The 16,524-nt window shown below is 49.9% G+C and overlaps 1 protein-coding gene across 1 annotated transcript in view; it reads right to left on the bottom strand.

Moving 5' to 3' along the window:
* Positions 1–16,524, bottom strand: part of MYO1D (myosin ID) — a 161,503-nt gene that overhangs the window by 90,430 nt on the left and 54,549 nt on the right. Inside the window, exons 13-16 of the mRNA XM_009995698.1 lie at positions 12,949–13,019; positions 10,196–10,270; positions 7,964–8,096; positions 4,817–4,983 (exon numbers count right to left, since the gene is read on the bottom strand). Of these exons, the coding sequence (XP_009994000.1) occupies positions 4,817–4,983; positions 7,964–8,096; positions 10,196–10,270; positions 12,949–13,019 (446 nt within the window). The remainder of the gene's footprint in view (positions 1–4,816; positions 4,984–7,963; positions 8,097–10,195; positions 10,271–12,948; positions 13,020–16,524) is intronic.

The following is a 16,524-nucleotide window of genomic DNA, read 5'->3' as shown; positions in this document are numbered from 1 at the left end:
CTGATGCTCAGGCAAAGGGACAGGCTGTGGCAGCCCCAGCCCAGGCTCCCTGCGTGGGGCTGCTCCCCGCGGGGAAGCAGGAATCAGATGGCAGAGAACTGAAAACTGCCCCCAAAAGCTGGTAAATCCTCCTCTGTTACAACAGAAACAGGGCTGTGGTGTCCACCACGGGGGTGGGACAGGGGGTGGAACACCCTGGAAGTCCTTTTGTTCCGTGCTGTGCAATGTCACCAGCTCAGGGAGCAGGACCTGGACACACAGCCAGCCCAGCCCCAGCCTCACTGCTAATTATAGCCAGGCAGGACCCAGAATAAATCTGCTCCCTGCCACCACCAGCCTGTCCCCCTCCTGTCTGCAGATCTTGGCAGCTTTCAAGGTCACTTTGACATTAAACATCCACTTCTCCACCACCTTCATTTCTCCTTCTCTGTTTGTCTGCAGAAAGACCCAACAGGCACCAGGTCGTTGTTACAAGTTCACAGTTCCCAGACTGGTTTGGGTTGGGACCTCAAAGATCACCCAGTCCCACCCCCTGCATGGGCAGGGACACCTCCCAGCAGCCCAGGCTGCTCCAAGCCCCATCCAACCTGCCCTTCAACACTGCCAGGGATGGGGCAGCCACAGCTTCCCTGGGCAACCTGGGCCAGGCTCTCACCACCCTCACACCAAAGAATTTCCTCATCTCAATCTCCCTCTTTCAGCTTGACACCCTTTCCCTTCATCCTGTCACTCCCAGCAGACCTCTTCCAAGAGCCAACATTTTTGGAAGTCACTAAATGATGGAGCTTGAACAAAAAAATGGGGTGTGCACATGCAGCAGGGTCAGACCCTCCCCGGGGTCACTTCCATGCTATGTTTAACTTTCCCTCCGTCTGGGAACAGGCTGTGGATGCCTGGGTGGGAGGTGTTGGGTTACACACTCACACGTTCCCCTGCCTGCAGATCCCTCCCGGGCACCAGCCCCCCTGAAATCCCATCAGCTCATGTTCTTACTAAGTCACACACTGGGGTGCATTAAGAGAAGTGTCTCCAGCAGATCAAGGGAGGTTCTCCTGCCCCTCTGCTTGGCCATGGTGAGACCTCCCTTGGAGTGTTGTGTCCAGTTCTGGGCTCCCCAGTTCAAGAGGGACAGGGATCTACTGGAGAGAATCCAAGGGAGGCTAAGAGGATGATGAAGGGACTGGAACATCTGTCTGATGAGGAAAGGCTGAGAGACCTGGGGCTGTTCAGTCTAGAGAGGAGAAGACTGAGGGGGGATCTAATGAATGTCTAAAATACATGAGGGCCTCAAGAAGGCAGGACAAGCTCTTGTCACTTGTGCCCTGTGACAGGACGAGGGGCAATGGATTCCAACTGGAGCCCAGGAAGTGCCACCTCAACATGAGGAAGAACTTCTTTCCTGTGAGGGTGACAGAGCCCTGGGACAGGCTGCCCAGGGAGGTTGTGGAGTCTCCTTCTCTGGAGACTTTCCAGCCCTGTGTGGATGCCTTTCTGAGTGACCTGCCCTGGTTTGGGTCCTGCTCTGGCAGGGGGGTTGGACTTGGTGAACTTTGGAGGTCCCTTTCAACCCCTGACATCCTGTGATTGTGTGATTAAAACAAAAGAAAGCATCACCTCTCTGTAGGACATGTGGTCCTGACACATTTCACATCACTGGGAGATGCAAGTACCAACTGCACATCTTTTGGTCCAACAGAAAAAATATTTAGCCCTTACTCTCTACAAATTGGTCAGAGCAGACTGAACACAGAGCTCAAATAAAAGCTTGAAAAGGACTTTTATTAATGGCTTTAACTGTGCTTCACCCCATTTCCTACTGGGAGATATGAGATATCAACTATCTTACAGGATTTTAGGATTAAATAGAATCCAATTCTTCTCTTACAGAAAGGAAAGTGATTTAAAAAATGTTTTCATGTACATACACATAAAAAAAGGCAGATATGCACTCATGAGAGTTGGGGTGTTCAGCTTGGAGAGGAGAAGGCACCAGGGAGACCTTAGAGCAGCTTCCAGTGCCTGAAGGGGCTCCAGGAAAGCTGGGGAGGGACTTGGGACAAGGGCAGGGAGGGATGGGATGAGGGGGATGGATGAAAACTGGAAGAAGGAGATTGAGGTGAGACAAGAGCAGGAAACTCTTTGGTGTGAGGGTGGTGAGAGCCTGGCCCAGGTTGCCCAGGGAAGCTGTGGCTGCCCCATCCCTGGCAGTGTTGAAGGGCAGGTTGGATGGGGCTTGGAGCAGCCTGGGCTGCTGGGAGGTGTCCCTGCCCATGCAGGGGGTTGGATCTAGATGATCTTGAAGGTCCCTCCAACCCAAACCATTCCATGATTCTACATGTATGTATCTATCTCTCCATAGCTTGACATGTATTGCATGTGCCCTCTAAGAGGAATCAACAAAACCAAACCCAAGGATCTGTTTTGGGGTCAGAAAATCTGGAAGCTTCAGGGGCCTGTAAGGGAGTTAAATAACTATTTGTGGGACTGAACTGTTAAGAGTATGGTTTGCAAATGTAAGCAACCAGATGACAAAGCTCTGTCCCCAAATCACCTCTCACTCCCCACGAGCAGTGCAATATCCAGAGCTGAGGGGCCTGGAGTCTCCTCCCTGTTCCCAGTCTCCCAATAAGTCTGTTAAACAGAAAGCAAAAACACAAATCTCTTGTAACCCTGGTTCAAAAACCACTCCAAAAACGTGTGGCTTGTAGCACAAGTCACATCCCCTGCCCCTGGAAGAGGGAATGTCTCATCCAAAGACAAGTAACAAAATTTTGGGAAAAAACCTAAGCAACATCCAGGGCAGAAGATTATCTTTTTGTTTTGTTTTTTTTAATTTAGAAAAGTCAAGGTAGGCTGAGCTTGGAGCATCACCATGATAAGCAAATGCAGTGTCTGGTACTTCCCTCTGGAGGTGTTTCATCCCACCCTGTGGTCCAGCAGAACAAATGTTCCAACAGCCTGAAAGCTGCACCAGTTGCTGCAGCTGCTTTACTGGTTGTAAACACCACTCCTGGGCTTCAGCTTGGAGGAACTCATCAAACATTCATGAACAACAAAGCAGCTGTTTATATTAATAGTAATTACACCAATCTTAAGAGTACATTGTAATGAATTGCAGGTGTGAGGGTGACAGGAGGCTCTAACCACTGCAGGATGTTGAAGGAAACACACAGAGCTGGGGGCTGTATTTAATAAGCCAGAGCCTTTCACTCCACTCCAGGTATCACAAAATATCCCAGCAGATCTCCACTGTGAGCAGCAAAAGACCTTTCAACAGCCCTTCCTTTCTAGCACCTGACTTCCCACCTGCTGGAACAGTTTCATATTTTCCTGCCCTCACAGCCCTTTTCCTCACCTGATTCAATCACAGAAGTAAAAATCAATCCACTGTTTCATCAGGAAGAGGTTGAGTTCTTTGCACCCATGTTAATTGACTGAAGCTGTGAGACAGATTTCAATCTGCAACATCTCATTTGTCACGAGTCTGGTGGGAATTCAGAGGGCAAGAAGTAGCAAACCCACTTTTTAATGGGGTCATGTTATTGTCCCTTTTTCAGACTTCCACTTTTGAAATCCAGAGGTTTTCTCCTGCACTCCCACTCCCATTCTGTGCCCCCAAGCACCTCCCAAGACACACAGTGTCTGTCTGTCTCTAGCTGCAACCATTAGACAATGTTCAGAGAGAAAACAAGAGTTAATTAGCTCTGAGCTCCCAGTTCTGCTCTGGGGAAGAACATCATTACAGGTTCCTGCAACACAGCAAATGAATTTTAGCAGAAAAGAAGCTGAGCCCAAGTGCCATGTGGGCATCTCTGAACATATCTGCTGCCTCAGAACCAGGGGGCTGTCACAACCTGGGTAGGACAACCCAGGGAGCTTCAGATTGGACCCCCTTGCTTTCTAAACTCCTTTGCAAAGAGGAGCCCAGGGGTGGCTGGATCCAACCTGGGTCTCAGACCTGGCCCTGCCAGGGAAAGTGATTAAAATGTCACAGTCTGAGGAAATGCTCGACCATCTGATACCCCTGGATCAGATTAAGGTGAAAAGACACTCAGGGTCCCTGTTTGAATATGAGGTTTAATTAAAGCTATAGAAGGAAAATGGATCCTTCCTTTATTATCTCAGGCTGCTCATGAAGGCTGATATTTAGATCACAAGAGCACAACACATGTGTGTTGAAGCTGCACAACCTGAGAAAAAAATCATGGTTAGGCCTTGAGTTACTTAATGATTTTAGGAAGCAAGAGAGAGAGCGTGAGAAGAACAGTTTGGAGAGATAGAGAACAGAAAATCCCCAGTCCTGGATCCAGTGTTGGGCCAATGGGGAGAGTTGGTGTCAGTGAGGCTCCCCAGGGCCACCACTGCAGCCCCCTCTTTGATAGGCCTAGTTCCCTGGTTTTGCAAGGATAAGCAAAGTGTGATGGAGTCAGAAGATCGAGCAGCTGGAGTGGACCTGCCATCTCCACCCCCTGATCATTATCTCAATCACTGTACCCACAGGCCATATGCAACCACCATCGTTGCCTCCAGCCTCCCAGGCAGGCCTTTTGGGATGCAAATGACACTTTATTTGAGGGGTTACAATGGGGTGTAGACACCAACTCCGGTAAGTATTGGTCCTGAGGGCTGGTTCCTCACAGGGGCAACCACAGCCCTTGGGGGACTCATCCCACCCAGCAGCAGCTACTGCTCCAAACACCCCCCAGTGAGGATCACAAGAGGACTCGAGGGGAGGCAGCCAAACCCAACCCCTCCTTCCAGCATCCAAGCTGTCCTGCCAAGAGCTGAACTGAGCCCCTTGGCAGAGCCTCCTCACCTGTGCAGGAACTTCTGGTAGGTCTGGCGGTAGGCGAAGCCCGCCCGGCGCACCCGGACGTTCTCCAGAAGACCCAGATACTCCACCTGGTGCCTGCACCGCTCCTCGTCAAACACCTGCGGGGACTTCTTGTCGTTGGGCTTGATGCACCGGACGTAGTAGGGCTCCTGGGGGGAGAAACCAGACCCAGTTTCACTCTGGAAGAAAAGAGGCTCTGCAGGAACCACCGTGTCCTTGTGAGGTGTCAGCCCAGCTCGGGCACCTGAGTGAGGTTTGGTCACTTAGCAGGAAGTGCAAGGTTGGAAAAGAAATCATAGAATTGTCATGGCTGGGCAGGACCTCTAGCATCACTGAGTCCAACCATCCACACAGAAGAACCCTCCCAGGTCCCCTGCAGCATAGCCTGAAGTGCCACAGGTACATACTTTTTTAACCCCTCCAGGGCTGGTGACTCCAGCCCCTCCCTGGGCAGCCCCTGCCAGGGCCTGACCACTCTTTGGGGGAAGAAATTCTTCCCAACATCCAGGCTGAACCTCCCCTGGCCCAACTTGAGGCCATTTCCTGAGGCTATGGCCCAGTGCCTTCTTCCCCACTGCATTCTGCCTCCTCGGGTGCTCAGTCATGTCTTTGCCACCCAAAAAAGCCACAAACCTCAACTGCCAGTTATCTCTGACTTCCAGCCCAGCACCAAGGGGAGCGACTGGATCTGCATTTGATAGGAAAGGCTCAAGTCAAGACTCTGCTTTCCTTTTGCAAAACAGAAATTGGAAGTTCCTGCCCAGACAGGAGATCATCTATCAGTGTAATCACAGTGTAATTAAAGCCTCTCAGCAATGACAGCGGCTGGGGGAAATTCTGAGCAGATTATTTTGTGCTTCCAATCCCACCAGCCTCAGCTCTTCAGGGGGATAATTATGCAGCTCCCATTATGGCACACGGGGCTGTCAAGCCTGGGAGCTGCATTTTAAACATGGAAGAGCTGAAACAGAGACACAAAGGCTGAAAGCTTTTTAGATGCCTCATTACAGCTCCTTCTGGTTTTTTAATCAAGCTGAGTGATTTTTAGATTTTTAAGTGTTTTAAGTGTTTAAACCAAGCAGCTCAAAATCTTGGCACCCTAAACAAGCTTCTCATGGAGAGATTTCTTTTCCTTGGGTGATAGATTGTTAGATGAGAGAAAGGACAGGACACAGGACTGAGAAATTTGTGCTGGAAATGTCCAATCAGCCCCAGTGGTGACACTGCAGGGGGCTGGAGATGAAGCCTCTCAGCCTGGATGGGAGAGGGGATGGGTGGGAGGAAGAGGAGTCAGACAAAAGGAGGTAGAGAGGAGGAGAAGGAAGAAATAGAAAATATATGGGTTTGATGGGTGGACCTTTGGTGGCTGAGGAACTGGTTGGATGGCCACAGCCAGAGGGTAGTGGTCAATAGGTAGTGGTCCAGGTATAGAGCAGTGGTGAGTGGTTTCCCTCAGGGGTCTGTACTGGGACCTGTGCAGTTTAATATCGACATCAGTGATACAGACAAGGGCACTGAGGGCACCCTGAGCAAGTCTGCAGGTGACACCAAGCTGGGTGGTGTGACCGACATGCCAGAGGGACAGGATCCCATTCAGAGGGATCTGGACAAGCTGGACAGGGGAGCCCAGGTGAGCATCATGGGGTTCAACAAGGCCAAGTGCAGGGGCCTGCACCTGGGTTGGGGCAACCAGATGTATCCATACAGGCTGGGGGATGATGAGATAGAGAGCAGCCCTGCAGAGGGGGACTTGGGGGAACTGCTGGACAAAAAGTTGGACATGAGCAAACAATGTGCAGTTCCCAGAGGGACAATCACATCCTGGGCTGGATCAAAGGCAGCAGGGCCAGCAAGGGAGCGGATTCTGCCTCTCTGCTCCGGTGAGACCTCACTTGGAGAAATGTGTCCAGTTCTGGAGCCCCCAGCACAAGAAACACATGGAGCTGTTGGAATGACTCCAGAGAAGGGGCACAAAAATAATCAAGGGGGCTGGAGCAGCTCTGCTCTCAAGCAAGGCTGGGAGAGTTGGGGTGTTCAGCCTGGAGAAGAGAAGGCTCCAGGGAGACCTTAGAGCAGCTTCCAGTGCCTGAAGGGGCTCCAGGAAAGCTGGGGAGGGACTTGGGACAAGGGCAGGGAGGGATGGGATGAGGGGGATGGATGAAAACTGGAAGAAGGAGATTGAGGAGAGACATGAGGAGGAAATTCTTGATTGTGAGGGTGGTGAGACCCTGGAACAAGTCACCCAGTTGTGTTTGCCAGCTCATACTTACTACTATAAAACTTAGTTATTTAGTAAAATAAAAAGGTTTCCCTCCTCACCCTCTGGCACAGGAAAGGAGGAAATCCCATGGTGCTTTCATGGAAGTCACTTGGAATTGAAAGCCACAAAGAGAGAAGCTCTCCACCATGAAACTACATCTTCTGGGCCCTCTGCCAGAAGAGCTTTGTTAAGGATGAGTATTTAATTGATATAATAATGATTACCTAAGACGGACTGGGTTTCCTACACATGAAAGATACACTGGCTACAGAGAAAACAAAACTTCATTCAAGGTCAGGCTGAAGGGGAGTCTGAGCAATCTGGCCTAGTTGATGTCCCTGCTTATTGTAGGGGTTGGACTAGATGACCTTTAGAGGTCCCTTCCAACCCAAGACATTCTATGATTCTATGACAAATCTTTCCCCTCTTTCTGAGGGGATGGCAGGTGCTTCTCCTAGGAGACCTCCAGAGCTGCCCATTGTAACAACCAAAGTTCATCTGCCATTGATCAGCTTGGTTTTCCAACTGGGAGCAGTGGCAGGAAGGTGGCAGCTGCTCCACACAGGAGCTGCACCCTCCTGATCAGAAGCTGGAGTTGATTTTGAAACAGAAACAGAATCATAATGTCTTGGGTTGGAAGGGACCTCTAAAGGTCATCCAGTCCAACTTCTCTATGATAAGCAGGGACATCTCCAACTAGAACAGATTGCTCAGAGCCCCCTTGAATGACTTCAGGGATGGGGCCTCCACTACCTCTCTATCAACCTGCTCCAGTGATCCTCCACCCTCCTATTAAAGAACTTTCTCCTTATGTCCAACTTAAATCTACTCTTCTCTACCTTAAAACCATTACTCCTTGAAATATTTACCTTCAATGCCAGGTTGTCCACTAGTGCAATCATGGAATTCTTGAACAGAGTAGCAGCTGTCAGGGGTCTCTTGGTTACCTCAGTGATGCTCAGTTTGCCTTCAGGCCACATCATCTTCAGCACAGGGTTGGAGCTAGAAGAGAGTCTCTTTAGTTGCACAGACAGCACTCCCACTAAATTCAAAATCCAAAGCTTGCTGCTGTCCAGATCTGCTGGTGTTTTCAGCCCAACATGCACCAGCCAAACCAATATGACATTCCTGGGCCAAATTCCTCTTGAGCTACACATGGTTCAAGCTCACAACTGACTGCTCTGGACAAACAAGTGTATTGTGCTCTGCAGAGAAAGATGTGCAGGGATGGGACAGAACAAACCCTGCAGGAGTGACCTATCAACAGCAGAGCCTGCCTGACAGACACAAAGAGATACAGCAAAACAGAAAAGAATGAGACCACAGTCCACAACACCCTCCCTTGAAACTTGGTATCTCCTTTCAAGCTGTATTTCTGCACCATCGTTGAGAGAAAATAATTTCTATGCTTTAACCTACATTTTATCATAGAAATCATAGAAAGGTTTGGGTTGGGACTTTAAAGATCATGTAGATCCAACCCCCTGCATGGGCAGGGACACCTCCCACCAGCCCAGGCTGCTCCAAGCCCCATCCAACCTGCCCTTCAACACTGCCAGGGATGGGGCAGCCACAGCTTCCCTGGGCAACCTGGGCCAGGCTCTCACCATCCTCACACCAAAGAATTGCTTCATCAAGTGTCACCTAAATCCAACCTGCCCTTGAACCTTTGTTGAAGGGGAGGTAAAATGGCCAGGATGGATGGCAAGAGCTCTGGAACAGACCAAAGCTGAAAGCAGCTCAGCATCTAATGGCCAATCTCTCACCTGCTTTAATATGCCCTAATGGCCTTGGTGAACAGTCTTGATCAGAGACTTCACAGCAAACACAACAAATTCAATAAAACCTCCTTACAGCAAATATTTTCCAGGTTTCTGGTAAATGTGAAGCCTTGAAAACCCCACCAGCAAGTCTGTTTAAGGGAGTTCACTGAGTAACTGTAACAGGACTGCAAACTGAGCTAACAGCTGTGTTAGCTGTTAAACCAGGTCAACAGAGCTGCCCAAGCAACTGCAGGCTGGTTTTTGCTACCTGTGAGCAAAGCCTGTGAGAGGTTGAGACAGGCCACAGTCACCAGAGAATCAGAGCACAGAACCACAGAATGCCAGGTTGGAAGGGATCTCAAGGATCATCTGCTCCAACCTCTCTAGGCACTACTAGCATTGACATGAGGTGGCCCAGCACCTTGTCAAGCTGAGCCTTCAAACTGTCCAACATGGGGGAACCCACCACTTCCCTTGGGAGATTATTCCAATGTCTGACTGTCCTAATGGAGAAAATTTTCCTCTGGAGTCCAGTGGGAACCTTCCCAGGAGCAACTTGTGCCCATCACCCCTTGTCTTTTCCATGGGACTCCTTGTCAATAGGGAGTCTCCACCTTCCAGGTGGCCACCCTTTATGAACTGTCCAACTTGGGGGAATCCACCACTACCACTTCCCCATGGTCAGGGGCAGCTGCCAAGCTCAGCAGCTTTCTGGGGCACTCCCAGGCACACACACATCCTCAGAGGATTTCAAATTTGCTTGTCAGAGGCAGCTTCTGTGATCCTGTGATTCTGTTTGCTGAATGATGATTTATAGCACATGACGACGTGGTTTAAATTTTTCACGGGAAAAGGACCCAAATCTATTTGCCACTTTTTCCTCTCACCCCTGAACTTTATATCAAAACAGGGACTTCCAGGTGGGCCCAGGGAAATCTGTCCTTGATCAAATGCTCCTCAGGACCTTCAGCAGTGATTGAAGACAGCTCAGGAATGGGACACCTGCTCCAAAAACCTGGTTAATGACAGACCTTGCAGCACAGGTAATGCCTCAACTGCACAATGAGCTGGGTTGAAACAAACACTTGAAATTTAAATTCAAGGTTCGATCAGAGCAAACCCAGCAAATACAGAATGAGAACTTGATCCTGAAAAATCAAACCAACAGGCTTTGGCTGGGGGTAGATACACAAAGATCAAATCCCAAAGCAGTGAGTTCAACCACTGCACACACAGTGGGGAGAATGTAGTGGGATCTTCAGTCTCTGCTAGACCCACTCTATAAAAAAAAGGTTTAAATCAGGTTTAAATTCAACTGGTTCATATTTTTCTTCCTACCTGTTGTACATGAGGCGCTTGAAGTCTTGAAATAAAGTGTCTTTGTTTTTGTCAATAAATCCAGTAACTGAGTAACTACAAAAAAAAAAAAGGGGGGGAAAAGAATTAACTGCAAAGAAGCAAAGTCCTTCTCTGAGCTGCTGATACCAGGGTGGAACCAGCAACCCTGCACTCCTGCAGACACAGCAGAAGCAGGAATCCAGCTCTGCTGCCCAACCTGGCACTAATTTGTTGCATGAGCAACTGTGGGATTGAAATCCTCCCACCCAGCTTTCCAGCTCCACAGAATCACGGAATGGTTTGGGTTGGAGGGACCTTAAAGACCACCCAGTTGCAACCCCCCTGCATGGGCAGGGACACCTCCCACCAGCCCAGGCTGCTCCAAGCCCCATCCAACCTGCCCTTCAACACTGCCAGGGATGGGGCAGCCACAGCTTCCCTGGGCAACCTGGGCCAGGCTCTCACCACCCTCACACCAAAGAATTCCTTTCTCATGTCTCACCTAAATCTCCCCTCTTCCAGTTTTAATCCATCCCCCCTCTCGAAGTCCCTCCCCAGCTTTCCTGTTCTCTTCCTTGGCAAAATGCTTTGAAATCAGGGATGTCTATCAGCAAGTGCTCAGCAAAGACTGGAGAACAAAATCTGGCTGTTCTGAAAGGGCTCCAGTGTGATCCCACTGGTTACATCTATAGATCAAAGTAAATTTCATCCCAAGGGAAGAGAAACCCCAAGTTATTTCCTCATTAAATCCCTTTACATGCTGCTGGCACAGGGAGTTACACCAACCCTAAACTGTTCAGTCACTCCAGTGATATTCCAGGCAGGAGCTTTCCCAGTGCACAGTTTCTAACATCACAACATCACAGAACTGTCCTGGTTAGAAAGAACCTCCTAAGATCAGTGAGTCCAACCACCAACACCCCACCCCTCAAAAACAAAACATCTCAAAAACCCCCTACAACACAACCTGGGCCACTAGAGCCTGCCCTGAAGTACCAAATCTACAGCTTTTGAAGCCCTCCTGGGATGGGGACTCCCCCCCTGTCCTGGGCAGCCCCTTCCAGGGCCTGAGCACTCTCTGGGGGAAGAAGTTCTTCCCAGCATCCAGGCTGAACCTCTCCTGGCCCAGCTTGAGGACATTTCCTCTGGTCCTTCTCCTCTGGGAAGAAGAGGCCAACAGTCCCTGCCCACAACCTCCTTTCCAGCAGTTGCAGAGCCAGGAGGTCTCCCCTCAGCCTCCTCCTCTTCAAACTCAACCATCCCGGTTACCTCAGCCTTTCCTCACAGGACTTGTGCTCCAGGCCCTTCCCCAGCTCCCTTGCCCTTCCCTGGACACGCTCCAGCCCCTCCGTGTCCTTCTTGTCCCCAGGGGCCCAGAACTGACCCCAGGATTCCAGGTCTGGCCCCACCAGTGCCAGCACAGGGGACAATCCCTGCCCTGCTCCTGCTGCCCACAGCACAGCTGGTACCAGCCAGGATGCTGGGGCCTTCTTGGCCACCTGGGCACCCCCTGGCTCACATCCTGCTGTCAACCAGCACCCCCAGGTCCTTTTCCCCTGGGCACTTCCCAGCCCCTCTCCCCCAAGCCTGGAGAGTTGCCTGGGGTTGGTGTGACCCACGGGCAGGACCCAGCACTTGGCCTGGTTGAACCTCATACAATTGGCCTTGGCCCAGTGATCCAGCCTGGCCAGGTCCCTCTGCAGAGCCTTCCTACCCTCAAGCAGATCAACACTCCCACCCAACTTGGTATCACCTTCAAAATGACTGAGGCTGCACTCAATCTCCTCACGTGAGTGACCACTTCTGCTTCATCTTCCTCCCTGCTGCTCTCACAGACTGTGGCCAGTTGCAGGTTTCAGGTACTGGACACTTTTCAACCCCAGGGGAACAGGCTCATGCAGGGACACTCAGTCCAACACAAGCCTCTGTTCTGAGTCTGCTCAAACCAACTGGAGATGTAGGGCCCCACAGTTACACAAACACACTAAAAAAGTGTCTAAACCAGGTTTTATTAGCCCAGTGGAGCCTTCTGCATGAACAGGACTGGCTTTTTTTTTTTTTTTTTCCCCCCTTCCCCCCCCCCCCGCAGCACTGATCTCCTCTCACTCTGCCTCCCCATGTTCTCCTTGTCTTTCAATTCCAAACCCAAACCCAGAGCAAGTCACCAGCAGAATAATTAACCAGCATGCAACTGCTGCACCCTGTGATTTAAAGAATCATAGAAAGGTTTGGGTTGGAAAGAACCTTAAAGATCATCCAGTTCCAACCCCCTGCATGGGCAGGGACACCTCCCACCAGCCCAGGTTGCTCCAAGCCCCATCCAACCTGCCCTTGGACACCTCCAGGGTGGGGGCATCCACAACCTCCATGGTCAACCTGTTCCAGCATCTCACCACCCTCACAGGAAAGAACTTTTTCCTTGTCCTCTCACTACACACCCATGTAAAAAACCCCACCCCAGGTTTCTTGTAGGCCCCTTCAGATATTGGAAAGGTCACCAAGGAGCCCCCTCTTCTCCAGGCTGAACACCCCCAACTTCCTCAGCCTGTCTTCATAGGAGAGGTGCTCTGGCCCTCTGATCATCTTTGTGGCCTCCCCTGGACATGCTCAAGGAGTTCTATGTCTTTCAATTCTGTACAGCAGCTCTTCTGGTTCACACCAGGAGCAGCATTAAATCAGAATATTGTGCCACTTCAAAGCTGGCTAAAAGGACAGAAATAGAAGGTGCAACTTCAGTTCTGAAAGAAACTCACATCACGTCCCCTGCGTAGTGCTTGATCCTGAAGTCTCTGTCAAACTCCAGTGTCTTGTCAGTTGCACAAAGCTGAAAGAAATCCACAGACATTGCAAACATCACCCATGGAGGTTGGAGTTCCAGGGAAGAGCAACGTGCATTGGAAACAGGAATGGAAACAACAGTTATTCACAGAATCTTAGGGGTTGGAAGGGACCTTGAAAGATCATCCAGCCCAACCCCCCTGCCAGAGCAGAGTCACCTAAACACCACACAGGATGGTGTCCAGGTGGGTTTGGGATGTCTCCAGGGATGGAGACTCCACAAGCTCCCTGGACAGACTGTCCCTGCTACCCTCAGGAAAGAAGTTTTTCTCACATTTACATGGAACCTCCCATGCTCTAGTTTGTACTCATTGCCCCTTGTCCTATCACTGGACATCACTGAGAAGAACCTGGCCCTGTCCTCCTGACACTGCTCTTTACATATAAACACTGATGAGGTTGCTCCTCAGTCCCTTCTTCTCCAGCCTAAAGAGGCCCAGCTCCCTCAGCCTTTCTTCCTAAGGGGGATGTTCCACTTTGCAGATACATATGAGATGTGAAATCCAGTTCTAACACTCCTATGTCATTTTGTTTTCATGGCTGCATTACAGGAACATGTATTTGTGCAGAATCAAGCTGTGAGAGCTTCAAGTTCTATTTTTACAAATGATATTATCCCAAAGCCACCATGAAGCAAAAAGAACATTTCTTCATGGAGAGAAACTGCACCTGAGACTTAATTTAGACCTTTTTTTGAAGTGTTCCTTTTGGATTTCCCCATTCCAAAATCCTTCCTCAGCAAAGCAATGAAGCCATCAGCAGGAGACAGCTCCAAGAGCACAGCTTGTTCTGGCCCACGTCACTCCAGATCACCCAAGACCCTTCAAACAAAGACCTCCCCTGAAGATCCATCCAGGGTGATCCCAACCTCTGCTCTCAGCTCAGAATTCCCATCCCAGTCCTGCCCAAGGAACATGTCAAGTGCCCAGATGGCAGCCACTCAGCAGCGCTGGCCAGAACACCCACATCCCTTCAGGAATAACAGGAGCCAAAAAATCTATCAGGCTCAGCTTCATTAAAAAAAAAGGAGAAGACAAAAATGAGGATTTTTGTTCAAGCCAAAAGGGGGAGGTAGATGAATTCAGGCTTTTCAGGAAGCATGAGCACCATTTAGAAACAGTGAGGGCTGGGAGGAAGGATCTACTATCCACCAAAATCCTGGGAAAAGAGGAAATGAGGAATGGTTAAAGTGCAGGGCAGGAGAGATTATTAGATGCAAGAAGACATCCTCCAAAAAACTTCACCTGTATCCAGGAAGAGAAAATAGAGCAGCTCAAACTGACAGAACAGGTGGGAAAATAGAAAAGAAAGAGTATTGAAAGAAAATATTGACAGGGATGAAATGCTTGTTGGAGCAACAAGTAACACAGAAGGTTACAAATGTATGAGAAGAGCAGCCCAGCAGGAGCAGGAAACATGCCAGGCTCTGCAGAGCTGAGAGATGACCAAGGTGCAGAAGGAACATCAAGAAAATGAAGAAATGAGGCCATGCCAGAAAAACCAAGTACTTTTTCTTATTGCAGCAGCAATTTCACCAGGAAGGGGCCCTGAAGGATGTGGTGCCTTTTTTTTTCTACCACTCAAAACATCCATCTGAAAGGCCCACGTCAAGAGAAGAGGTATAAGACAAGCAAAACCATAATGAAATTAAGCTTCTCTCTTAAAATTCATCCAGGCCTGGAGAGACTGGAAGGTGGATTCACAGGATGCTGGGGTGGCTTTTAAGGAATGATCCTCTCTCAACTGTGAGTCTACTGAGCAAATCCCTTGAAATCATTTAAAGAAGAACAGCAAGTGTTTTGATGCAGTTGATGGTCTGACTGGATGGGCTTTCTTCTCTCTAGATTCCTCACTATCTACTCAAATAATTTAAGCTGCTATGAAAGATAAGAGAGAGGGTCCTCACACAGATAACTGCTGGAAGGATGGGAAACTAGAGTCCTGAGGGGGCCTGTGATGAGGTCTGCACTGCTGACATCATAGAATCATGGAATGGTGAAGGTTGGAAGGAACCTCAAAGATCACCAGGTTCCAACCCCCCTGCATGGGCAGGGACACCTCCCACCAGCCCAGGCTGCTCCAAGCCCCATCCAACCTGCCCTTCAACACTGCCAGGGATGGGGCAGCCACAGCTTCCCTGGGCAACCTGGGCCAGGCTCTCACCACCCTCACACCAAAGAATTCCCTCCTCATGTCTCACCTCAATCTCCCTCTCCCAGTTTTCATCCATCCCCCTCATCCCATCCCTCCCTGCCCTTGTCCCAAGTCCCTCCCCAGCTTTCCTGGAGCCCCTTCAGGCACTGGAAGCTGCTCTAAGGTCTCCCTGGAGCCTTCTCTTCTCCAGGCTGAACACCCCAACTCTCCCAGCCTGTCCCCAGAGCAGAGCTGCTCCAGCCCTTGGATCATCTCCGTGGCCTCCTCTGGACTCTCTCCAACAGCTCCATGTCCTTCTTATGTTGGGGGGCCCAGTTTTGAATTCCTAATTCACAGCCTGTCACTTCACTTGATCTTTTGAAAGTTTAAGATCAATTGAAAAAATCAGAACTTGGAGGCACTGAGAAAACAAACCTGTGATGTTGAGAAGCACCACCAGGACAGTTCCCATGTCTACACATCTGGATGAGCATGAGACAGTTCAGAGAAGCACGACCCATGCACTTGGAACACAACATTTTGCCTCCAACACTCATGGTGGCAGCATTTGCCACTATTTGTCCTGGTTCGTTTGGCTTTCCCCAGGACCACCAAGCAGGCAGCAGCACATCAGACCCACAGCACCCAAACTGGGACTATTCAGGACACAGCAGTCCCTGAGAGCTCAGCCACAATGGAGCCCCTGGGACAAGCTCCACAGGGGAGTAGTGAAGCATGAAGTGGGGCTGAAGGGTGGGAGATGTGCCCACAACATGTACTTCAACTTTTTAGGAACAGCTTTCACCTCCACTGAACTTCCCAGCACCCAGGCAGTTCCCCTGCAAGCTGGAAAAGCAAGTTAGGGAATGACATGAAGTCCTTTGTTTTAATTCAGGCTGGAAGAAGCTGGTTGAGAAAGGTCAGGTTTCCTCCAGCAGTTCTAGATGGGATTGGGGAGGATATTTTAGATAATGGCAAAGGACATCTGCAAAGACACCAGAGGGGGGGAATTAATTATGATGCTGGGAGTTTTATGGGTCAATTTTTTCAAAGCTCTATTGATTTAAACGAGAAATTAGGAAGCCAGGCTTCCATAAACATGATTTATTGCAGTATTCCTTGTTTCCCTCCTAGTTTGTGCAAACAGTTTCCTGGCCATGCCCCCCCTGCTGAGAGATGCTGCAACTGGCAACATGTATTCTTCATGTTGATTGTGCCTTGCAGGGACTCCTGGAGCTCCAACAGAATTCATTAATTTTTTTTTAGGCTTTCACTTTAGAGCCTCCCACATGCTCAAGGAGGCCCAGTCCTCTGCTGTGTCACAGCACTACCTGCTCCCTCCAGGATGGAGCCACTTC

Source organism: Chaetura pelagica, unplaced genomic scaffold (assembly GCF_000747805.2).
Source record: "Chaetura pelagica isolate M959 unplaced genomic scaffold, ChaPel_1.0 scaffold604, whole genome shotgun sequence".
Classification (NCBI taxonomy): domain Eukaryota; kingdom Metazoa; phylum Chordata; class Aves; order Apodiformes; family Apodidae; genus Chaetura; species Chaetura pelagica.
This window is presented reverse-complemented; position numbering and strand designations above follow the sequence as displayed.